This window comes from Peromyscus eremicus, chromosome 7 (assembly GCF_949786415.1).
Source record: "Peromyscus eremicus chromosome 7, PerEre_H2_v1, whole genome shotgun sequence".
NCBI classification, from domain to species: Eukaryota; Metazoa; Chordata; class Mammalia; order Rodentia; family Cricetidae; genus Peromyscus; species Peromyscus eremicus.
In genome coordinates, this window is record NC_081422.1 from 54,443,677 (window position 1) to 54,464,019 (window position 20,343).

The 20,343-nt window shown below is 48.4% G+C and overlaps 1 protein-coding gene across 1 annotated transcript in view; it reads right to left on the reverse strand.

The window, feature by feature from the left end:
- Nucleotides 1–2,515: 2,515 nt before the first annotated feature.
- Thsd4 (thrombospondin type 1 domain containing 4) overlaps nt 2,516–20,343 on the reverse strand; it is a 485,807-nt gene continuing 467,979 nt past the window's right edge. The window contains exons 10-15 of the mRNA XM_059269043.1: nt 19,695–19,899; nt 18,999–19,172; nt 14,970–15,143; nt 10,015–10,194; nt 9,401–9,545; nt 2,516–5,225 (exon numbers count right to left, since the gene is read on the reverse strand). Of these exons, the coding sequence (XP_059125026.1) occupies nt 5,083–5,225; nt 9,401–9,545; nt 10,015–10,194; nt 14,970–15,143; nt 18,999–19,172; nt 19,695–19,899 (1,021 nt within the window). The 3' untranslated portion in view covers nt 2,516–5,082. The remainder of the gene's footprint in view (nt 5,226–9,400; nt 9,546–10,014; nt 10,195–14,969; nt 15,144–18,998; nt 19,173–19,694; nt 19,900–20,343) is intronic.

The window sequence follows — 20,343 nt, forward strand, 5'->3', positions numbered from 1 at the left end:
TCAAAAGTAGAGTCAGTTATATTTCATCTTAAACCCCCAAAAGTTTGGCCAATCACTGTACTAAACAACTTAGAATAAGACACCGTGGTGCAGCAACATACCAGGAAGCCGAGTTAGTATGATCGAATGATTTTATGAAAATGTAGATGACATATGTAAATAAATACCTATTCGGTCCCTTTAACAATGAACATATTCTAAATAAACAGAACTATTTTGGTGTCGTGCAATCCACTCTGCAGATATAGTTCAGAATACACATTTCCTATAAACATCTTGTATTTACAGAGAACGTAATAATAAGTTATAGCAAAGTATATCCTTCTGTCGGGTGGATATTGGGGGGCTGGGGGGCAGGAAAGGGGGAGTTAGTGGGTGTAACAGAATGGATTTTTCTCTCACTGAGACTAGGGGCTCATCATCTCAAGAGGCGGGGAGTTTCCGAACTCTTGGGGTCGCTTTCCACAGCACCATGGGTATTCCCATCAGAATAAGGATTCAGAAAAATAAAGGATGGTTTGGGGTTGAGGGTTACTCTTTGTCAGCAAGGTGTCCTTACAAAAGAGATTGGAGGTGAGTGTCCCAGGCTAGTGTGTATGGCCCTAGGCAGGCAGTTAGCTACCCCCGTGTCTGTGTGTTCTTTTTGTGAAGCACACATATGGAGACAGCTCTGACCAGGCTGCCAGTGGCTGCGACATGAGGCCACATGCTACTCACAGGAAGGGGCACTGATGGGTTTCAAATGGTGACAAGGTGGCAGCGGTTAAGAACAAGATGAAGGAGAGCAGTCACTGGCTGCCTCTAAGCAGATGTACCACTCAGAGCTGCGTCACGTGGAGAGCCACAGAACCCTGGACTTGGAGATGACCTTGAACAGCGTGTTGCCAAGAAAGATATCCAGATCCCTTCCCACATCCTGACATACCCATCCCGTCTCCACTGCCACCTCTAAGGAGAGGCTACCGTCTCCAGCATCCCTGCACCCACAGACGGTTCTAGCTGGCAGAAGTTATTCTGTTTCACTGAGGGTTCTCAGGGAGTCTTGTCTGCAGATGTCACACCTCAGAAGTGCCCCGCACTGTGTCTAACAGTCTGTCCTCTTTATCAGGGTTGGAAAACCCCCACCTGAACGTGACATATGAGCAGTAGTCTTCCTACAGACACATGTATCTTGACTCCCGCCCATGTTCTCTGGGGCCTTGGTGGCTTGTGGAATGGCTTCTACACAGACACACATGTGTGCGTGCGTGGGTGGTCAGAGGACAGCACCAAGTGTTGTTCTTCAGGTGACATCCACAATGCTTTCTCTGAGACACCATCTCTCACTGGCCTGGAACTTGCCAAGTAGGTTGGGCTGGCCACCTAGTGAGCCCCAGGGATCCACCTGTCTGCGCCTCTCCTATGCTGGGATCACAAGTGAGTGGCACCACATTGGGCTTTTTGCACGTGGGTTCTGAGCCTTGGATGTTGCCGCTGAGGCACGATGCTTACAGAGCTGACTCACTAGTCCAGGGGTCATTTATATTTTGACACTTCCTCCCCACTTTCTTGACTCACTTTGAACTTAGCTGAAATTCTTCCCTTTCAACCACACAGTTATTCTTTTAATCCAAAGATAGGCGTTAGCTGCTTCCCAGTGAACTGCTGAGATCTGGGCTTTCTCTTCACTTTTTATTTTTAATAACTCTTTCCAGACTCTTCTGCCCCTAAGCATTTGGCTCTCTGAGGTGAGGGAATCGGCCAGTTTTCTCCTAAGACATCTAAGCCACACACACACACACACACACACACACACACACACACACACACACACAGTTTTATCTGGCAAGGATCAGATGCCGGCCTCCACCTGCGGGGCTGACAGCTCATTCGCCCGGTTGTGATGTAGTCTTTCATTCTGTTCCTCATAGTTACATAGGAAAACTCACATGCCAACGCGAAGACAGCTAATGAGTAAGACGAGGAGACTGTCTTGGACAGGTGTTAGCAGTTTCTGGAGTTCTCCACACCACACAACAAGTTAAGCAAGCATCTCCCACTTTCCAGCCCTCTGGAAAGCTACCTTTTGAAGAGAGAGTGTTGGGTGTAAACGCGTAGAGAACAAATAGATGATGCGCACTAACAGCAAGGAGGGAAGACAAAACCCAGAAATCCTGGGCTGACAAGTAATGCAAAGGAGCAGCTGAGGCAAAGCTCCCGGGCTTCTTAGGAGGTTGAGCATGGTTTACGAGAAGGGAACTGCTCCCTCTAGCGGTCGGATGGCATATTTCCTGCAGGCCCTGGGAGGTAAACCGAAATAAACTCCACAGGGGCTGCAAGAAAGGTTCTTTTTTTCCACTCAGTGAAAGAGAAAAAGCACACGCTTTTTATTTGGGGCTTTGTTGATTTTTGTTGAGAAAGACTACACAGTAGCTTTAATTTATCTAATTTTTCATTAATTTAATTTATCTAATTTTCAGAGCTGAGGATGTGGCCCTCTGGCACACGGGGGTGGGGGGTGGGGGGGAAGGGGGCGGGGGATAATCAGTATTGAAATATAAATTTCAATTCCACATCACAGCCAATGAAGGGAATGTGGAGAGTCCCAAGAAGGAGATGGCAGATAAAGAGCCATCTTCGGGGACCGGCATCCCTTCCTTGGTGATCACTGGGGATCCCCAAGGCCCCACTACACACACTGTGGTAGGGAGAAAAGCCATACAGGTGATGGAAGATGAAACCAAGACATCTGACGGATTGGCCTTCTCCAACAAAGAGGTTAATGGACCCCATTCTAGAAATCTATAACCTTTAAAAGGGGACTGGACTCCTGAGCACAGTTCATTTTTCTGGAAAAATCTATTGAACTCAGGTGAGATGTTTCTTTTTTTTCTTTTCTTTTTTTGCCTGAAGACCAGGGCTGACCCCTTGGCTCTGACCTACTTCCACTCCACAGGAGGATCATTGCCCTTCCTGAGAACTATGAGGTGATGTCTGAGACACAGGACAGACAAAGCCATCATTAACCCAGCCCAGCCCTGAGAATTTGTCAGTTGGAAGGACCAGGATGCTCACTCTCCACAGAGAAGTTCTTTAGTCCCTGTGTAGCCCATTGTGTGGCTTCAGCTGCGAGGACCTTTTCCTTCCCTGGAGCTAACCCACAGACCATGCATGCCTTACCCTCTGGCAGGTACACAAACACCTTCCAAGGAATCCTTCAACTGACTGGCTTGTCCAGCAAGATCTGAGAATGGCCACACAAAGGAAAAGTTACCTGGGACGAGCAAAAGCATGCAGTGAGAGGGGCCAGGCGGGAACCGGACAGAAACTGTGTGTGCGGTGGCTTCTCTTCGTGCTTAGCATGGTAAGCGTGGTCTCTGCCTGGCTGTGTATCTGCGTGCCACATGAACAGCAGGAGAGGCGGAGTTGCTGATGGAAGTGGAGCCTGACTTCCCAAGCAGAGATGGATGCTGAGAGACACTCACAGAAGGCCAAAGCCAGTGGCTCCTGACAGAGTGTGTCAGACCAGACAGGTGACACTATCCCCGTGGCTGTGAATGATTGCCACACTGCCTGGTGCAGGCAATGAGCTCATGGAGGGACCCTGTGCTAAGGGTATGTGCTTGCTTTAAGAGAAACATGCCTAGGACCCGAAATAAGAAAAAAAAAAAAATTCCTCTTAATGGTCTCCCCCAACCCCTGGAGATGGTTCACCTTTCAATATGCACCGAGTCCCTTCAGGCCTGGGGCCTCTGGAATTACAGGTGGGTAAAGTGAGTCAGTGAAGATTGGGAGGACTTCAGAGCTCTGTCTCCCAGACCCGCATCATTAAAATGGATCTTGATGGTCAAGTCTTGTGGAAAGAGTCATGAGTCACAGGGGAGGGGAGGGTAGAGAAGGGAAGGGAAGAGGAGGAGAGGGGAGGGGAGAGATGTGAGACTACCAGAGAGAAACCCTTTAACCAACCCACAAGGTCCAAATAAGACTCCGCCTTTTGCAACGTGGAGATTTGCTGGGACCTACTGGCTTGGCTTCTGGCAGGTGGTACACCATGAAGAACCCAGGAGGGATGGTGGAACAAGAGCTTGTGGGATTCGGGAGTTTGTTCCAGCTCCAGAGTGGCCCATAGAATCGCTGGCCACCTTCTTGCTCTCCCTGTGGCTTTCTTGTCTTGTGGGATGGTTCTGTTGAGGATGGAACTTAGCAAACACCACAGAGTCCTGTCAGCAGGAGCTGCAACTGAGGGAAGGGGAACAGGGGTGCGGACATCTTGAAAGAACCAAGTACTTGGTTGAGGCAGCACTTGGGGACAGAGCAAGGGCTTCAGAAGCCTGGGTTCTGTTCACAGAATGCAAAACTTCTCAGCCTCCTGGTCAGATAGGAAGCCCCGTTCACTCTTTAGACTACAGGCCTATGGACAGGCTGGTCCCTGGAGGTGCCGTGGGGTGAGATTATGCTCAGTCATCTGAGGTAGGCACTCAGGCCTGCCACAGAATGGCAGGTCAGTTACCTGAGTTGAACCTCAGTTTCCTTGCTAGTAAAGTGGGAACACTTATTCAACCCCCGCCTCCCATTCTAGGACGCTGCGACCTCCAGTGAGCTAATGGCTGAGAATGCAAGTACCTGCTAGACAAGAAAGCTTTCTATTGTGAGATCCGTCTGTCCTGAGGCAGGAAACAGTCTATTGTCATTAAGAATGGCGAGCACAGCTGGGCTGAGGTAACAGGGATGCACAGGTCTCAGCAAGGCTTGTTGGTGATATAGGATGGGGTGCTGTCCTTTCTTGACTTTCCAGAGGAGTGTTAATTCTGGACAGGCCAGGGGCACCAGGAAGGAGGCTGTGCTTGGTCAGTGGTCCAGCACTACACTGGGATGAGAGCTGAATGCACTTGGCTGCTTGGTTTTCAGTGGGCGCCATTAGCAGGTGCCAGGTCCCCAGGAAGGGAATCATCAGGACAGAGCAATGCGCAAAGGGCCAGCCACGGCTTTCTAACATCTTGGGGACCGACCATGTGGTACTCTTCATGAAGGTGAGAGTGGGGATCCCCAGTGGAGCAGCAACCAGCCGGGGGCCCTGCCTGCAGCCCCAGGAGAGCAGGAGTGTTACCGACTCCCCAGGAAGCCTGTGTGTCTGTTGGCCACGCGGGTGCAGGAGGCGCAGCAAGCGGTCTTGTAGTAGTTGTAGACACAGAGGCGCGCCTGCACCACCACGTTGCAGTTGTAGTACTTATCCTTGCAGTTTTCATCTGCAGTGGAAGAGAAGAAGTCTCCTGAGCCCAAGAGACAGCCAGGACCGGTGGGAAGAGAAAGGGTGGGGGACAGAGGCCTTCCTCTGGAGCCTGCTTCTGTCTGTGTGTCTCTGTGTGTCTGTGTGAGCCTGAGTGAGCATGTGCAGAGACCAGAGTAGGATGTCAGGGAAGTTCAGGGAGGGGCCTTATTAGGGCTCAGTAGAAGTGGGAAGGGGGTGAGAGGGGGTAATGAGGGGGTGAAAATGATCCCCAAATATTATATGTGTATATGATCTTGTCAAAGAATAATAAAGAAAAAAAAGACATTTGAAAAATAAGTTGAAGAGCAATTGAGGAAGATATCTGATGACTTTTGGTGTACACACACACATACACACACACACACACCACACATATAACATATGCACACACCACACACACACACACACACACACACACACACACACACACATACACACACGCATGTACACAGTAAAAAGAAATATGTGTTCAAGTGCTGTGGAATGTCTTTCTGTATGCTGTGAATATGTGTTGCTCTGATTGGTTGATAAATAAAGCTGCACTGGCCTATGGCAGGGCAGGATGGAGCCAGGTGGGAAAATCCAAGAGAGATAGTGAGAGAAGAAAGGAGAGTGAGGAGACGCTGCTGGCCATTACCAGGAGAAGCAAGATGTAAAAGTACAGGTAAGCCACAAGCCACGTGGCAAAGTATAGATTTATAGAAATGGGTTGATTTAAGATGTAAGAGCTAGCTAGTGACAAGCCTGAGCCATTAGGCCATATAGTTTGAAAATAATGTAAGCCTCTGTGAGTTTACTTGGGACCAAGTGGCTGTGGGACGTGGGTGGGTGAGATTCGTCCCGACCACGGGTTGGGCATGCCTGTAATCCCAGCAGTTCAAGGTCATCCAGGGCACCATAGTGAGATGCTGGTCCCAAACTAATAATAATAAAGTAGTGATCATGATGAAGAGATAGAACAGGGATGATGAACACTGAATTTGAGGGTTTCTTCCCATAAAGATGTAAGGAGAAAGGAGAAAATGATCATGGAGGATACCTAGAATTGGCCTATTTTTATGTTTTATTAAAATAAGTTTAACTGGTGCTGCTTGCTTGGGCATGGGTGGGGGGTTATTTACCAGAGCACAGGCAACTTACAGCGGCTACACCACCAAAGAAAGCGACTCCTCCCCCAGCCACCAAGAACACTGATAGCGGCTCCTTGGCTGTTCATGGGTAGGGCCTCACTAGACCGTCCTCCTTCACCTACTTTTCTGGTCATTGAACCAGGACCTCACTGATTGCCTAGACAGGCTGGCCAGCAAGCCTCCTGGGGTGGCAGGCACGGGTCACTGCACCTGGCTTTCATGTGGGTGCTGGGGATCCGAATTCAGACCCCCAGGTTTGTACAGCAGGCACTTTTCCCCGCTGAGCATCTCCCCGGGCCTCTGACCACTTCCTCATACTTGAGCTGTATGTGACAGTGTCCTTAACCACTGTGTGGCACCTCAACTGAAGAAAAGGTAGACATGACCCATGGTTCTTGGCCACTGCTTGCTTGCTTGATAGTGAGTTCATGCCTTCACTTTTATTATTGGGGAGGATATATCCATGTACATATATAACTTATCCATTTTCCATCAGTAGACATTTGTTTCCATTTTTTTCCAGTTATAAATAATGAATGATCTTTTAAGCATTTTTAAAAAGTCTTCTTTTTGGGTTTTAAGATACATACAGCCTTACTAGATGTGATGGCTGCCTGCCAAACGATGTGAAGCTATTTGCATTTTTCTTGGCAGAACAGGAGAATTCCATTTTTTTTTTTTTTTGGACAGGAGGATGGGAAGCCTCAGCTGGCCCTGATGCTGGAGGATGGCATTGAACTCCCGATCCTGCCTCCATCTCCAGTGTCTGGGGATGATTCCAGGTGGGTGTCAGCATAGCTGGTTTATGCTGTGTTGGAGATCAATCTCGGGACACCGTGCATGCTAGGCAAGCTCTCTACTAGCTGAAGTGCACTCTTGCATCAGCAGAACTGTCCCCACCCTGAGCTGTATTTTTGTCTGTCTAGTGGATGTAAGATGATCCTGGTGTGATGCAGGGCACACTGAAGCGGGGTTTGCCGCTCAGGTTCCCTTTGCTGGGAGCAGGTCTCTCCATGCAATGGGTCCGGATCTTTCCTGGTTCCTGTGTTGCAAGTTTCTTCTCTGGCTCATAGCTCTTCCTGGCACTTCCTTTATGATGTCATGTGATAAGCAGATGCTTGCCATTTTAACATTATTGGTATTCTAGTATTTTCCCTTGGGGTTTGTGCTCTGGGGTTTTCGTTTAAGAAATTCTTCCCTACTCTGACAGAGTTTGTTTTTCCTCAAAGTCTTTTCTTAAAGTTTAAAATTTCTGATTACATTTATTTTCCTAATTCACCAGGAACACCATGGTGATGGTGGTGGTGATGGTGGCATTAGTGTGTGTGTGTGTGTGTGTGTGTGTGTGTGTGTGTGTGTGTGTGTGTGTGTCTGTGTGTTGAGAGGCAGGCATTCAATTTTACTGTTCCTCTGTACACATAAGTATACATGAACTGTTTCATTATCATTTCATTATCCCCAGACTCATATACTGACCCCATCACATAGCAAGCATCTTTGGTTCATTGGGGACTATTTTATATTTTTAGATTGTCATTTCCCCCTGTACCAACATGCCTTGATTTGTGGCAGGATAAGTCCCCCATCACCGTACAGCCTCAAAACTTCCCTGGCTATTCTTTGCTCTTATTCGATACAAACAATTTGATATATCCAGTTCATATTTGATATATCTAATAAAAAGTCCTGTATGGATTTTGATTACATTGCTCAAGGGCTGGGAATATGGCTCAGGTGGTAAAAGCAGTTACTGTGTAAGCCTGAGGATCTGGGTTTGATCCCCAGGACTCACATGAAAGAACTGGGCATATAGATGAGGCAGGTGGTCTCTGGAGTTTGCTGGGTGGCCAGCCTAGTCTGCACAGCCAGGCACAGGCCAGAGAGACTCTATCTTTAAAAAAAAGAAAGAAAAAGAAAAGAAGGAAGAGGAGAGGATAAGGAAGAAGAGATATGGGAACACACTTGAAACACATCTTAGGAAAATGTGTTATAATCAGTATAAAGGCCCCTGCAGGCAGGAGGCTTCAGAATAAATATTGATGGAATTCCCATGGCTGGGTCATGCACACAGGCTATTTATTCATTTTCCTTGGCAATACCACACAGCTAAAGCAATTTAAATTTGGATTGCCAATTGTTCCTTGTGTTGTTTTTTATAAAGGTTGCATTAGAACACAGCATCAAAAAGGAAAGTTGTCCCAGGCACACAGACATGGGTAATTAAAGACGGTGAAAACTGCCAGATCCTTGGAATTGTCTGTATAGATTTCAAAGCAAGGAGTGACTGCTATAACCAGTTAGTGTATTCTGCAGCCCATCTCTCAGCCAGCACATGCTCGTCAAAGATTTCTCACTAATAAGAAGTGAGAGAGGTTTTGTTTTTCAAACAGGTTTTTAATGTGTCCCTGGCTGGCCTTGAACTTGATATGTAGGAGATGATGACCTTGATCTTCTGATTCTCCTGCCTCTACCCTGGAGGGCTGTAATCACAGACACTAGCCACTGTGCCTACTTTCTGTAGTGCGGGATCAAACCCAGGGCTTTGTGCACGGTCGGCCAGCTTTCTGACACTGAGCCCCAGCTGTGATTTTTTCTTAAAAAATCACTCGGGTTTGGTCTTCTAGATTTAGCTATCGTGTCTTTTCGGGGTGGGGAGGTACTTCACTTCCAATATAAAATCCAATGAAGGGGAAGAAAAGGAAACTACAAGGTTAACAAAATACAATGTATAAACAAGACTTTGATGACCTTTGATGCGTCTCAAGATGACTGTGTCAAGGTTCAAGCTGCTAAAAAATGTTCAGCTGGGAGCCCACAATTGTGAAACTCAGAGGACACCCCAGTGGGCTGTAGTCTTAAACTGTAACATTATAATAGCCGAAGCACCCTGAGACTGCCCCCCCCCCCACGGCCGTGCACAAGGTCACAGAGAGAACCGGCTGAGCCATTTTCACACTGGATAACTTGACTGAGCTAGAGGGGGCCCCTTCTCTCTTCTCCCGGATGGGAACCCCGAACTCACCAACTTCCGGGACACAGTCCTGAGGGTTACAAGATTCTCTTTCTTCTGGTTTCGACTGGGGGTCACAGACGCTGCCCGGGGTCATGTCATCTGACAGACACCGTACTTCCCGGACTCGGAATCCGCCCTCACAGCTCCTGGAGCACTGTGTGGTCCAAAGAAGAACACCAGGTTCCTCAGCGGGCTGGTCGATCCCCACGCCAGAGCGGAAGATCGGGGGAAATTCAAACATCCCCAAAAAGGGAAACTGAGTGCTAAAATACACCTCCACATGCTTGTTGACCAGCTCCCACACCCAGCAGGTCGGCTATCTGTCCTGTCTGCCCCCCTCCCGCCCCCACTCCTTGTAGTGTTTTGAGGGAATGTCTTAGCCAGGAGGGGCCCAGAATCGGTCTTTTCAATCGAGACCCCTAGATACACCCTAAAGCTCGAGAATCATCGCATTAGGAACATGTCTGTGTAGAAACCCAAATCTGCAAGCTGCAGGGTTTCCCGACTGAACAGGGTCCCCTCACTGTGACTACCCAGAGTAGATGCCATGGGGGATCTAGCATCTCTTCTTGGGGTGGGCCCAGGACCCTGCCCGGAGCCATCTATGGACGACTGTGACTTACCACGCTCCATTCCGTGCTAAACCATTTAGCCCCACAAGGCTTGAGGTGGCAGGGCTGCTGGCTCGGGGGCTTCTCCAGGAACGAACACTCATAGGGGTCTAGCACTTCGAAGGTGTCTGCATTCTTCCTGACACAGATCACCTCCCTCTGCTGCGTCCCACTGCCACACTCGACCGAACACTGGAGAAGAAGCAGAGACCTGTGGCTGTCACATGATGTACGGGGGGAAGAAAACCACGTTCCTGGAGGGCATCCTCAATTCTTCCACCAAGGCATGCAAAAAAGGGCAAGACAGAGGATACAAGGCTAGATGTTGTCAAGACGCTGCTAAAGTCCACTGCTGATAAAGAACACAGGGGCTGGAGAGATGGCTCAGTGGGTAGAATGTTTGCTGCACAAGTGAGAAGTCGTGAGTTCAAATCCCCAGCGTCCATGTCAAAGGCCGGGTGTGGCTTTTAGTGCTGGGAGGCAGAGACAAGGAGGATCCCGGAGGCTTGCTGGTCAGCCAGTCTAGCTAACTAGTCAGCTCTAGGTTTAGAGAGAGAACTTGTCTAAAAAAAAAAAAAAATAAGATGGAGAGAGGTGGAGGAGGAGACATCGACACTGGTCTGTGTGAGGGCTGGGGCAACGTCTTGGTGCAACTGACACCTGACCCCCACTGCAGCCCTGTCTGTGGGACTCCATCAGCAGCAGCAAGAGTCAGGAAGATGGGTCAGGGCCTAGGCCCCAGTGGGTTCTCAAGGACATGGAGTGACAACCCAAGGAGGGATCCATTTTTGCCCGTGGGTGACAGTGACCTGGGGGCTGTGGTGGTGGTGGTGTCATTGGCTACTGTGCACCTAGGACACCCTAAGGATCACCGTTATTTTTTATTATGTTTTTGAGAAAGCATCATGTATGGATGAGGCTGCCCTTGAAATTTCTATCTCCTGCACTAGCCCTTGAGTTTTGGGATTACCAGTGTGTCTCAGCATCCCTGCTTGATTGTTGTTATGGTTACAGGTGTGTCTGTCTCACCACCTCCCTGCTTGATCGTTGCTATGGTTACAGTTGTGTCCCACCATCCCTACTTGGTTGTTGCTATGGTTACAGGTGTGTCTCACCACCCCGCTTGACTGTTGCTATGGTTACAGGTGTGCCTCACCACCCCTGCTTGACTGTTGCTATGGTTACAGGTGTGTCTCACCACCCCTGCTTGACTCATGTTACGGTTACAGGTGTGTCTCACCACCCCTGCTTGACTGTTGCTATGGTTACAGGTGTGTCTCACCACCCCTGCTTGACTGTTGCTATGGTTATGTGATATTTTCCTGGGTAGTGACAAATGATGACATCCTGAATTCATGAGCATACCTGTTGAAGAAATATTTTTTTCTTTGGATAATTGATTTTTTTTCTTCTTTTTTTTAGAAGGATAATTGATTTTTTTAAAATTTTATTTTGAGATAAGGTTTCACTAGTCCTGGCTGTCCTGGAACTTGCTCTGTCAACCAGGTTGTCCTTGAACTCACAGAGATCCACCTTAGCTCTGCCTCAGAGTACCAGGATTAAAGGTACGTGTCACCATGCCCAGCTGATGATTACTTCCTTCAAACTGACCCCAGGCTGGGGTGACTGGGGAAGGACAAATGGGCGTCTTCTGTCTCCTGCCCTTCGCTGTCAACTTGCTTCCCAAAGGGCCTGTGTCAGTCACAGGGCAAAGCCAGCCAATTTCATCAAGGCCTGCTTTTAAAGCTACTTAAAAAAATTCTCTATGGAGCCAGAGTCTGGATAATGTGTAAATCATGACCTTCAGCCAAAAAGGCCTGGAGAACCAGCCAGCCCTGGGAGCCAGATGCTAAATGGGGCCAAGAACTCAAATCCAGGGCAGTAGTAGGGGGTGGGTGGGTGTGGGTGGGTGTGAAGTAGGGGCTGTGACAGGGTAGTCAGTGGGACGGCTCTGGGTTCAAGTTCAATGCTGGAACAGGGAGGAAAAATTAGCTTATCAATTTGTAAGTTACTGTAGTTTCTTTATTATTTGCTCTTTATAATGTACGCTTCCAGCTTAAAAACAAACCTGTGTGTATGATGTATGTGTATGTGTGCAGGCAAATGTGTACCATGTTGCATGTGTGGAGGTCACAACAAGCTTGCATGCTGGCCCTCACATTCTACTTTGAGGCAGGGTCTCATACTGTTCACTCTGTGTTCCAGGCTGGCCGGCCTGCAAGCCTCTGGGGAGTCCTCTGTCTCCATCTCCTATCTCTGCTGTGGGATGGTCTGTATGTCAAATGTGTTGCTGATTGGTCAATAAATAAATCACTGATTGGCCAGTGGCCAGGCAGGAAGTATAGGCGGGACTAACAGAGAGGAGAATTGAGAGAACAGGAAGTTGGGTAAGGGAGACACTGCCAGCCGCCACCATGACAAGCCGCATGTGAAGATTCCGGTAAGCCACGAGCCACATGGCAAGGTATAGATTTATGGAAATGGATTAATTTAAGCTGTAAGAACAGTTAGCAAGAAGCCTGCCACGGCCATACAGTTTGTAACCAATATAAGTCTCTGTGTTTACTTGGTTGGGTCTGAGGCTGTGGGACTGGCAGGTGAGAGAGATTTGTCCTGACTGTGGGCCAGGCAGGAAAACTCTAGCTACAAATGGCGTCCAACGTGGTGGCAAGAGTTTCCACCTAAAACCTGAGAAAAGATTCTAAAACGGAGCTAAAAACAGCTTCCTAATCGTCTCTCTCAAATGAGCGGCAGCTGCTGGTTTGAGCTACTTGTGGATTCCTGGCGTGTGTGCTTGACCTGCAGTATGGCAGGAATGAGGCCTCTGCAAGTGGTACATTAAGCTGTGTGGTGGATTTAGCCTTTGCTAGTACAAAACAAAACAAAACAAAAAAACAAAAAAAAGAGGTTTCTGGGTTACATGCTGCTTGGCTAAAAGCATAGACCCACGATAGCTCCAAGAGCTGGCGGTAAACCACCGCCATGTTGGGAAGCTGAGGTGGGCAGAGCCAGCAGCCACAGCTGCTGCAATTTAAAGCAATAATAGATTCACAATAAGACAGATTCAGATGTAATAGTTTACGATGTGTGTAAAATATACGTAGGCTTGAAAGAGACAAAAAAGGTGATATATACAGTTATAGAAACAAATACATAGTTTTAAAAAATAAAGTCTTTAAAGAGACAGTAAAATTAACATAAAAAATAAGCCACGTAAAGATGGATATCACACAGAGAATCTGGATTGTGTTGTCTTTGGGATTCTGAACTGCAGAGAGATATTTGATTGTAAAGGAAGCTGAGTTAAACCAATATGCATATTTTAAAGGTACCTTGACTTCAAAATTTGGATGTAAGGATATGTTACTTTGGAAAGGAGACTCTGCTTTTGTTTCCACAGAAAGCCAGAGGCTATGGATTTGTTCCAGATTAAGATACATCAGGTTTGACCAGCCAAGACCACCTGAAAGGTCTCCGATGACACCATGGCCCAGATGATCCAACATCCAGAACCGTTTCAAGGCAACTGGCTCAGACGATACACCCTCATGGACTACTCCATAATCCTAAAATATTCTTTGTGTCCCCATAAGATACAGCGCCCCCCTCCAGCAGGAAGTAGTAAGAGAAGCTACGCCCAAATTCCCAAATATACCAAGCTGACTTTGGAGATATGTAAAGGTTAAAACTTTCCTTTTTAAGAAAAGAAAAGGGGAAGTGCTGTGGGATGGTCTGTATGTCAAATGTGTTGCTGATTGGTCAATAAATAAATCACTGATTGGCCAGTGGCCAGGCAGGAAGTATAGGCGGGACTAACAGAGAGGAGAATTGAGAGAACAGGAAGTTGGGTAAGGGAGACACTGCTAGCCACCACCATGACAAGCCGCATGTGAAGATTCCGGTAAGCCACGAGCCACATGGCAAGGTATAGATTTATGGAAATGGATTAATTTAAGCTGTAAGAACAGTTAGCAAGAAGCCTGCCATGGCCATACAGTTTGTAACCAATATAAGTCTCTGTGTTTACTTGGTTGGGTCTGAGGCTGTGGGACTGGCAGGTGAGAGAGATTTGTCCTGACTGTGGGCCAGGCAGGAAAACTCTAGCTACATATCTCAGTAGAGATGTGCTGGGATTACAGATGTGTGCCACCATGCCTGGTTTTTACATGGGTTCTGGGGAGTCTCAACTCAGGTCCTCATGTGTGTGCAAAGATGATTTATCCACTGTGCTCTCTCTCAGGCCCCATCTCCAGATTTTTAAAAGGAAGTGTCTGACACTGTCAAGTACTGACAGAACCAGCTTCAGTCTTGTCAGCGACATGGCCGTGACAGCCACCTGCTGCATTTACTGTCTGTCCCTTGACTACTCATGCTCATCCCCTGAGGCAGAGAAATTTGTTTTGTTCACAGATGTAGCTCAAGTGCTTATGTGAGCACACAGTAGGCACACACTGAATCTTGTTGGCTGAACAAGGTGCTCAAGTGAGCACACAGTAGGCACACACTGAATCTTGTTGGCTGAACAAGGTGCTCAAGTGAGCACACAATAGGCGCACACGGAATCTTGTTGGCTGAACAAGGTGCTCAAGTGAGCACACAGTAGGCACACACTGAATTTGTTGGCTGAACAAGGTGCTTAAGTGAGCACACAGTAGGCACACACTGAATCTTGTTGGCTGAACAAGGTGCTTAAGCGAGCACACAGTAGGTGCACATTGAATCTTGTTGGCTAAATAAGGTGCTTAAGTGAGCACACAGGAAAGGTACACCCATTGGCTGAACGAGGCACAAAGAACATGGCCACTTTTCCAGGTTGTGACAGGCAGCTGGTAGCATGGCCAGATTCAAAGCTGGTTCCTAACCCCTCTGCTATGTTGTCTCTTGCCAGGGACAGACAGATGTACCCGGAACTGGCGACTCACCTGACTCTGGGGGACACAAAGATGCACCCAGCTCTGGCCACTCACCTGACTCCAGCTGCCAGCAAACCACTCCACCTTGCCCGTGCAGGGCCCGTTATCACAGGGCGTAGTCTCTGCCGGCCTGTTGTTCCCGCAGCCTTCCAGAGGCAGGCTGCTGACATGGTTGGTCATGCACACCACCGAACGAGTCCTCACTCCAGCCCCACACTCGGCCGAGCACTGTAAGTCAGAAGGAGGGCATATTAGTGGGGCCCCTGCAGGTTCTGGGGACACTTCCAAAGGATGCCAAGCTCTTACTGCCCCTCAAACTCTTTCCTCTCTTGCACATGACATACTTCAGTGACAGGAAACCTCTGCCTTATCTATTACTTTTGCCTTCTATAGTTTTAGTTACTCATGGTCAAATGCAGTTTGTACGAGTTATATGGGAAATTCCAGAAACAACTCATCAATTGTAAGTGGTCCCAACCAACCCATTCTTCTAGACTTATGTTCCAGTATTTCACCCCATACCCCATTCTGGACAGAGTCAGCATGGCGGCAGTCCCCTGATCACATGAAAGGCTATGAGAGCCCTTGAACATGTCCCCTCTTCCTGGATGCCCTTCCCTTTACCAGGAAACACCAGAATCCTTGAGGGCTGGGCTCAAATGCCCTTTCCTGTATAAACCATCCTTGCTTGCCCCTTTAACACACTCTTTGAAGCTTTGTAAGTCACATGGTATTCTCTATCCCAGTCCTTCCTTTGTTTCTAAAATTGCTTAACAAGTGTGTGTGTGTGTGTGTGTGTGTGTGTGTGAACCAGAAGTTCATGTTGGGTGTCTTCCTCAATTGCTTTCCACCTTATTTTTTGAGTCTCTCACTGAACCTGGAGCTCACCAGTTTAGCTACATTAGCTGACCAATGAGCTCCTGGGATCCATCTCTCTAATGATAGGCTTGCTAGAGCGAAGGGAACATTCTTATCTGTGGAGGTGAGGGTTGGCTGTGAGATGATTAACTGAATGATCTTTCCCCTGTCACTTCTCCCATGCCTCTGTCACTCTCCTAACTCACCATCCCTTGATGGTCAAACGCTTTCTTGCGTCTAGTTATTTCTGTGTGTCTTTCCTCCTTGTCAGAGCAGAACACAAGCCCTCCAGACAAGCTCCTTTTCTCCTGGCCTTCACTTCTTTCCTACGAAGTTCCCTTCACCACAGAAAATATTAACATCAAATTAAAATATGTTGCCGGTCGGCAGTGGTGCATGCCTTTAATCCCAGCACTCGGAAGGCAAAGCCACGTGGATCTCTGTGAGTTCGAGGCCAGCCTGGTTTATAGCATGAGATCCAGAACAGGCACCAAAACAACACAGAGAAACCCTGTCTCAAAAAACAAAAACAAAAACAAAAAACAAACAAACAAAAAAAAATTAAAATATGTTTCAGTAGTTCTACGGTTTTCAACTTGTGGGTCATGATCCCTTGGGGTTGAAGAATCCTTTCACAGAGGTCACCTAAGACCAATGGAAAACACAGATGTTTACATTGTGATTCATTAACAGTAGCAAAATTACAGTTACAAAACAGCAAGGAAAATAACTTTATGGTTGGGGTCCCCACAACATGAGGAACTGTATTAAAGGGTCACAGCATTAGGAAGGTTGAGAACCACTGACCTGGTTAAACTTTTGTTAGTTCAATTACAGGCTGAAGCCAGAGAACCTAAGGGTAGAGGGAGTCCCTCCTCCACCAAGGGTCACACACTGTCTTTATGACTTCAGCTCTGTTTATATCATAGTGAGAAATCTGAGACAATGAATCAACTCCTTGGGTTAAAAAAAAGCCCTTGTTAACAGTAACTAGAACAATCCAGTCTGGAGACATTTTTGTTCTAGCCATGTGTGGTCTGAAGTTCACAACTGTGCAACTCAAGGTGTTTAAAATCTCGTGTAAAGAATAAGAAGTAACTCAAAGGTGAGATGGCATGGCTGTTACTAGTGCTTGCTGGCTGGGCGTGGTGGCACAAATCTTTGATCCAAACATTTGGGAGGTAGAGGCAAGTCTAGTCTACACAGTGAGTTCTAGGCCAGCCTGGGCTACATAGACACTGTATCAAAACACCAAAAACAAAACAAACAAACAAACCCAAAAAACTAACATTTCCCCCCCCCCCAAAAAAAACCCCAACCCTGAGTGCTCACTACTTTTTCAGAGGACCCAAGTTTGGTTCCAGCACCCTCATTGAGCAGCAGATCACAGCTGCATGGAACTCTAGACTCATGGGATCTGACACCCTCTTCTGTCCTCTGTGGCCACCTAAATACACATGACACCAACACACACACACACACACACACACACACACACACACACACACACACACAGAGAAAGATAATAATAATAAAAAAAATCTTCAAAAAGTAACCCAAACGTTATTTATCTCTGCTCAACTTCTACAAACATTTCTCCCTACATAATACTACACATTCCCACCTGACATATAGACTGAACCTGCTTTCCACACTTAGGCTGTGCATGCCCCTGCGGCAGGCGGGGTCTCCAAATCCCCCAGGTGCTTAGTTGGTCAAAGATGGAGCAGGGCCCAGTGAGAGGACCAGGATGATGGGCCTGAAGGAGGAACTGCTCTCTATTATGCCAGTGGCTGGGAAAGCATGGCAGATTCAGATCTGAAAGGAGCTCCCCAGACCTAGGAAGCCTGTCAGCAGAAACGGGGGAAGACGGGGTACCCCCTCACACAGCAGGGACTCAGCTGCGCAGATCTGCTCTTGGGTCTATTTTGGTCTCTGATAGATGGAGTCAAGTGGCTGCTGGCTTCTCTTGCATGTAGTAATAGAGGCGTGACAGTCGCTTGTATTGGCCTTTGAGTTTCCTTTAATGGCTAGCTAGGCTCTGAGAAAGGCCAGGCTTCCGGGATAGGGATAGCATGGAACATGCTTCTAGCTACTAAAAAAGCAGGGAAGGTGCCCACAGTCCACTGCATGTCTACCATATTCCAGGCACAACATCTATGTGGTCCTCTCCTAATCTATGGAATGCTGAGGAGAAGGAAGCTAATTTTTTCACACCCCTTCCTTAACAGCAGAGCCCCTTGGTCCTCATAGGAGCCTGTAAACCTACAGTGATCCATCCCTGGCCTTTTGCCAAAGCTAGCGTAGCAGCTGGTGGTCCTCTGAGCAAAACAGCTGCCATCTTTATCAGCTCAGCTGAGCCTGCTTGTAAGAGTCCATCACGATTGGACCTGGGGAGTGTTGACACCCCTCAGAGAGGGAGGGGGTGGAGAGGGCCACCGGGTTGTCACTTAAGGTTTCAGCTACTAGAGTGCAATTCTTCTCAAACCGCACAGGGCCTAGGAACCTCTGAGCACACAGACAGGGGAGGCGGGTAAGTAACTGTGGCGGTTTGAATAGGATTGGCCCCCAGAGGCTCACATATTTGAATGCTTGGTCATTAGGGGGTGGCACTACTTGACAGGGGTTAGGAGGTGTGGCCTTGTTGGATCAGGTGTGGCCTTGATGGAGGAAGTATTTCTCTAGGGGTGGGCTTTGGGGTTTCAAATGCTCCAGTCAGGCCCAATGTCTCGTCTTCCTGCTGCCTGTGGATCCAATCCGGAGGTAGATCTCTCAATTTCTCTAGCACCATGTCTGCCTGCATGCCGCCATGATGACAATGGACTAAACCTCTGAAACTGTAAGCAAGTCCCAACTAATGCTTTCTTTTATAAGTGTCACGGTGTCTCTTCACAGCAATAGAACATCGACTAAGACAGCAATCAAAGGCCATCCAGCTATGCAGCTGTGGGGAAGCTGCCATGCATCCCTCCAACCCTGCTATGCTGGGATCACCTACACTCCTGCAGGCCATCCCTTGCCCACGCTCTGAAGAAAGCCCAACAAACCCTTGAGTCTCCCCGGGGGAGCTTTGGTTTGCCGCTGGAATCTTATGAGGGCACGTGAGACATTCTCCACGTCTCACTGAGAAAGGAATCCGCTTTGGGATTCTGAGCTACCAGTGTGTCCCCGAGCGGCTCTGGGAGTCCCTGGGACACAGCTGGTCCCTGCCAGCGGCACACTCACCCTTTCACTCCATTCTGTGAGGAACCAGCTCTTCGCACAGGGCCCCATGTCACAGTTCTCGATGTCATTTGGGCGGAGCTTCATGTTACATTCCTCATCATGCACCACGTCCCCGATGTTGCTCACACACTTCACATCCCGGGTCCGCTGCCCCACGCCACAGGGCACCGAGCACTAAAACACAGCAGGCCTTGGTATCCTGTCCTCAGTCTCTGTCACCCGACCCTCAACAGATGAGGTGAGAAGGACCCTGTTTGTTGGGTCCCCTGCAATGCCTGTAATTCCCCAGGGAGGAAATGATCAAGGGAAGACGCCCTGGCCTGTTCCTCTAAGAACCCTCTTGGATGGCATCTTGTTTACTGGCCTGCTCAGGGCCCCAGCCTCTCCATCTCCAGGATGCACGCACCACACTAGAAGGTGCCAACTTTACTACTGGTTGCCAACCTTCTCTTAGCACATGGGAGACACAGGGCAGGTGAAGTCTGCAGGTACAGGACGCACTCACATAAGGCTCACCCACGAGACTGGGTGCATATGGGCCATGCACACTAGCCTGAACTCTACTGAGCTGTTGGTATGAAATGTGTTTGCAGTCAGGCTGCCCAGCAAACATTCCCCACCCTACCCATCACGGGTCTTAGCAGCGGGAGGTGGGAGTGTGGTGGTGAGTATGGGAGGGAGAGGGAGGTCCTGTACCGAGGTCCAGTCGGTCCGAATCTGCCACTCGCTGCAGATCTTGAGCTGGCAGGTGCTGGTGGTCTCGGGCTTCTCCAGGTGCTGGCATCGGTAAGGCTGCACCGTCAGGCTGCGGTTGGCATACACCTGGCGGCACAGGACCTGGCGGTGCTGCATGCCCAGGCCACAGGTTTTGCTGCACTCAGACCACTCTCCGATGTCCCAGCTGGCTCATGGAATGGATCGGGGGAGGGAAGAGGGGAGAAGATCAGTTAACAGGAATACATAGAAAAATCAGTGGGGGCCCTCTCCCCAGAGCAGTGCCTAAAGGTCTCGGACTGTAAGGGAGCCTGGAGGACATGCTGTTTACCATGGCTAGATTGCTCAGATTCTGCACACAGTCATAGAAAGAATGAGACAGTAGAGATGATTTCTATCTAGTCATCAAAGCAGAATCACCCCAATACCCCCCGCCCCAAGTTGGCTTAATTTCCTTATAACACTAACCCTCTTGGGAGCTAAGAGATGCCACCTAGGCATTCTCTGCTGTCCACTATTTCCATGCCCCAGTCTTGACAATTACTGAATGAGACACAATCAGGTGTTCAGCACATATTAGAATAAAAATTGTAATTTTCTTTACTCCAAGGATTAAGCTTTGACCTTTTGG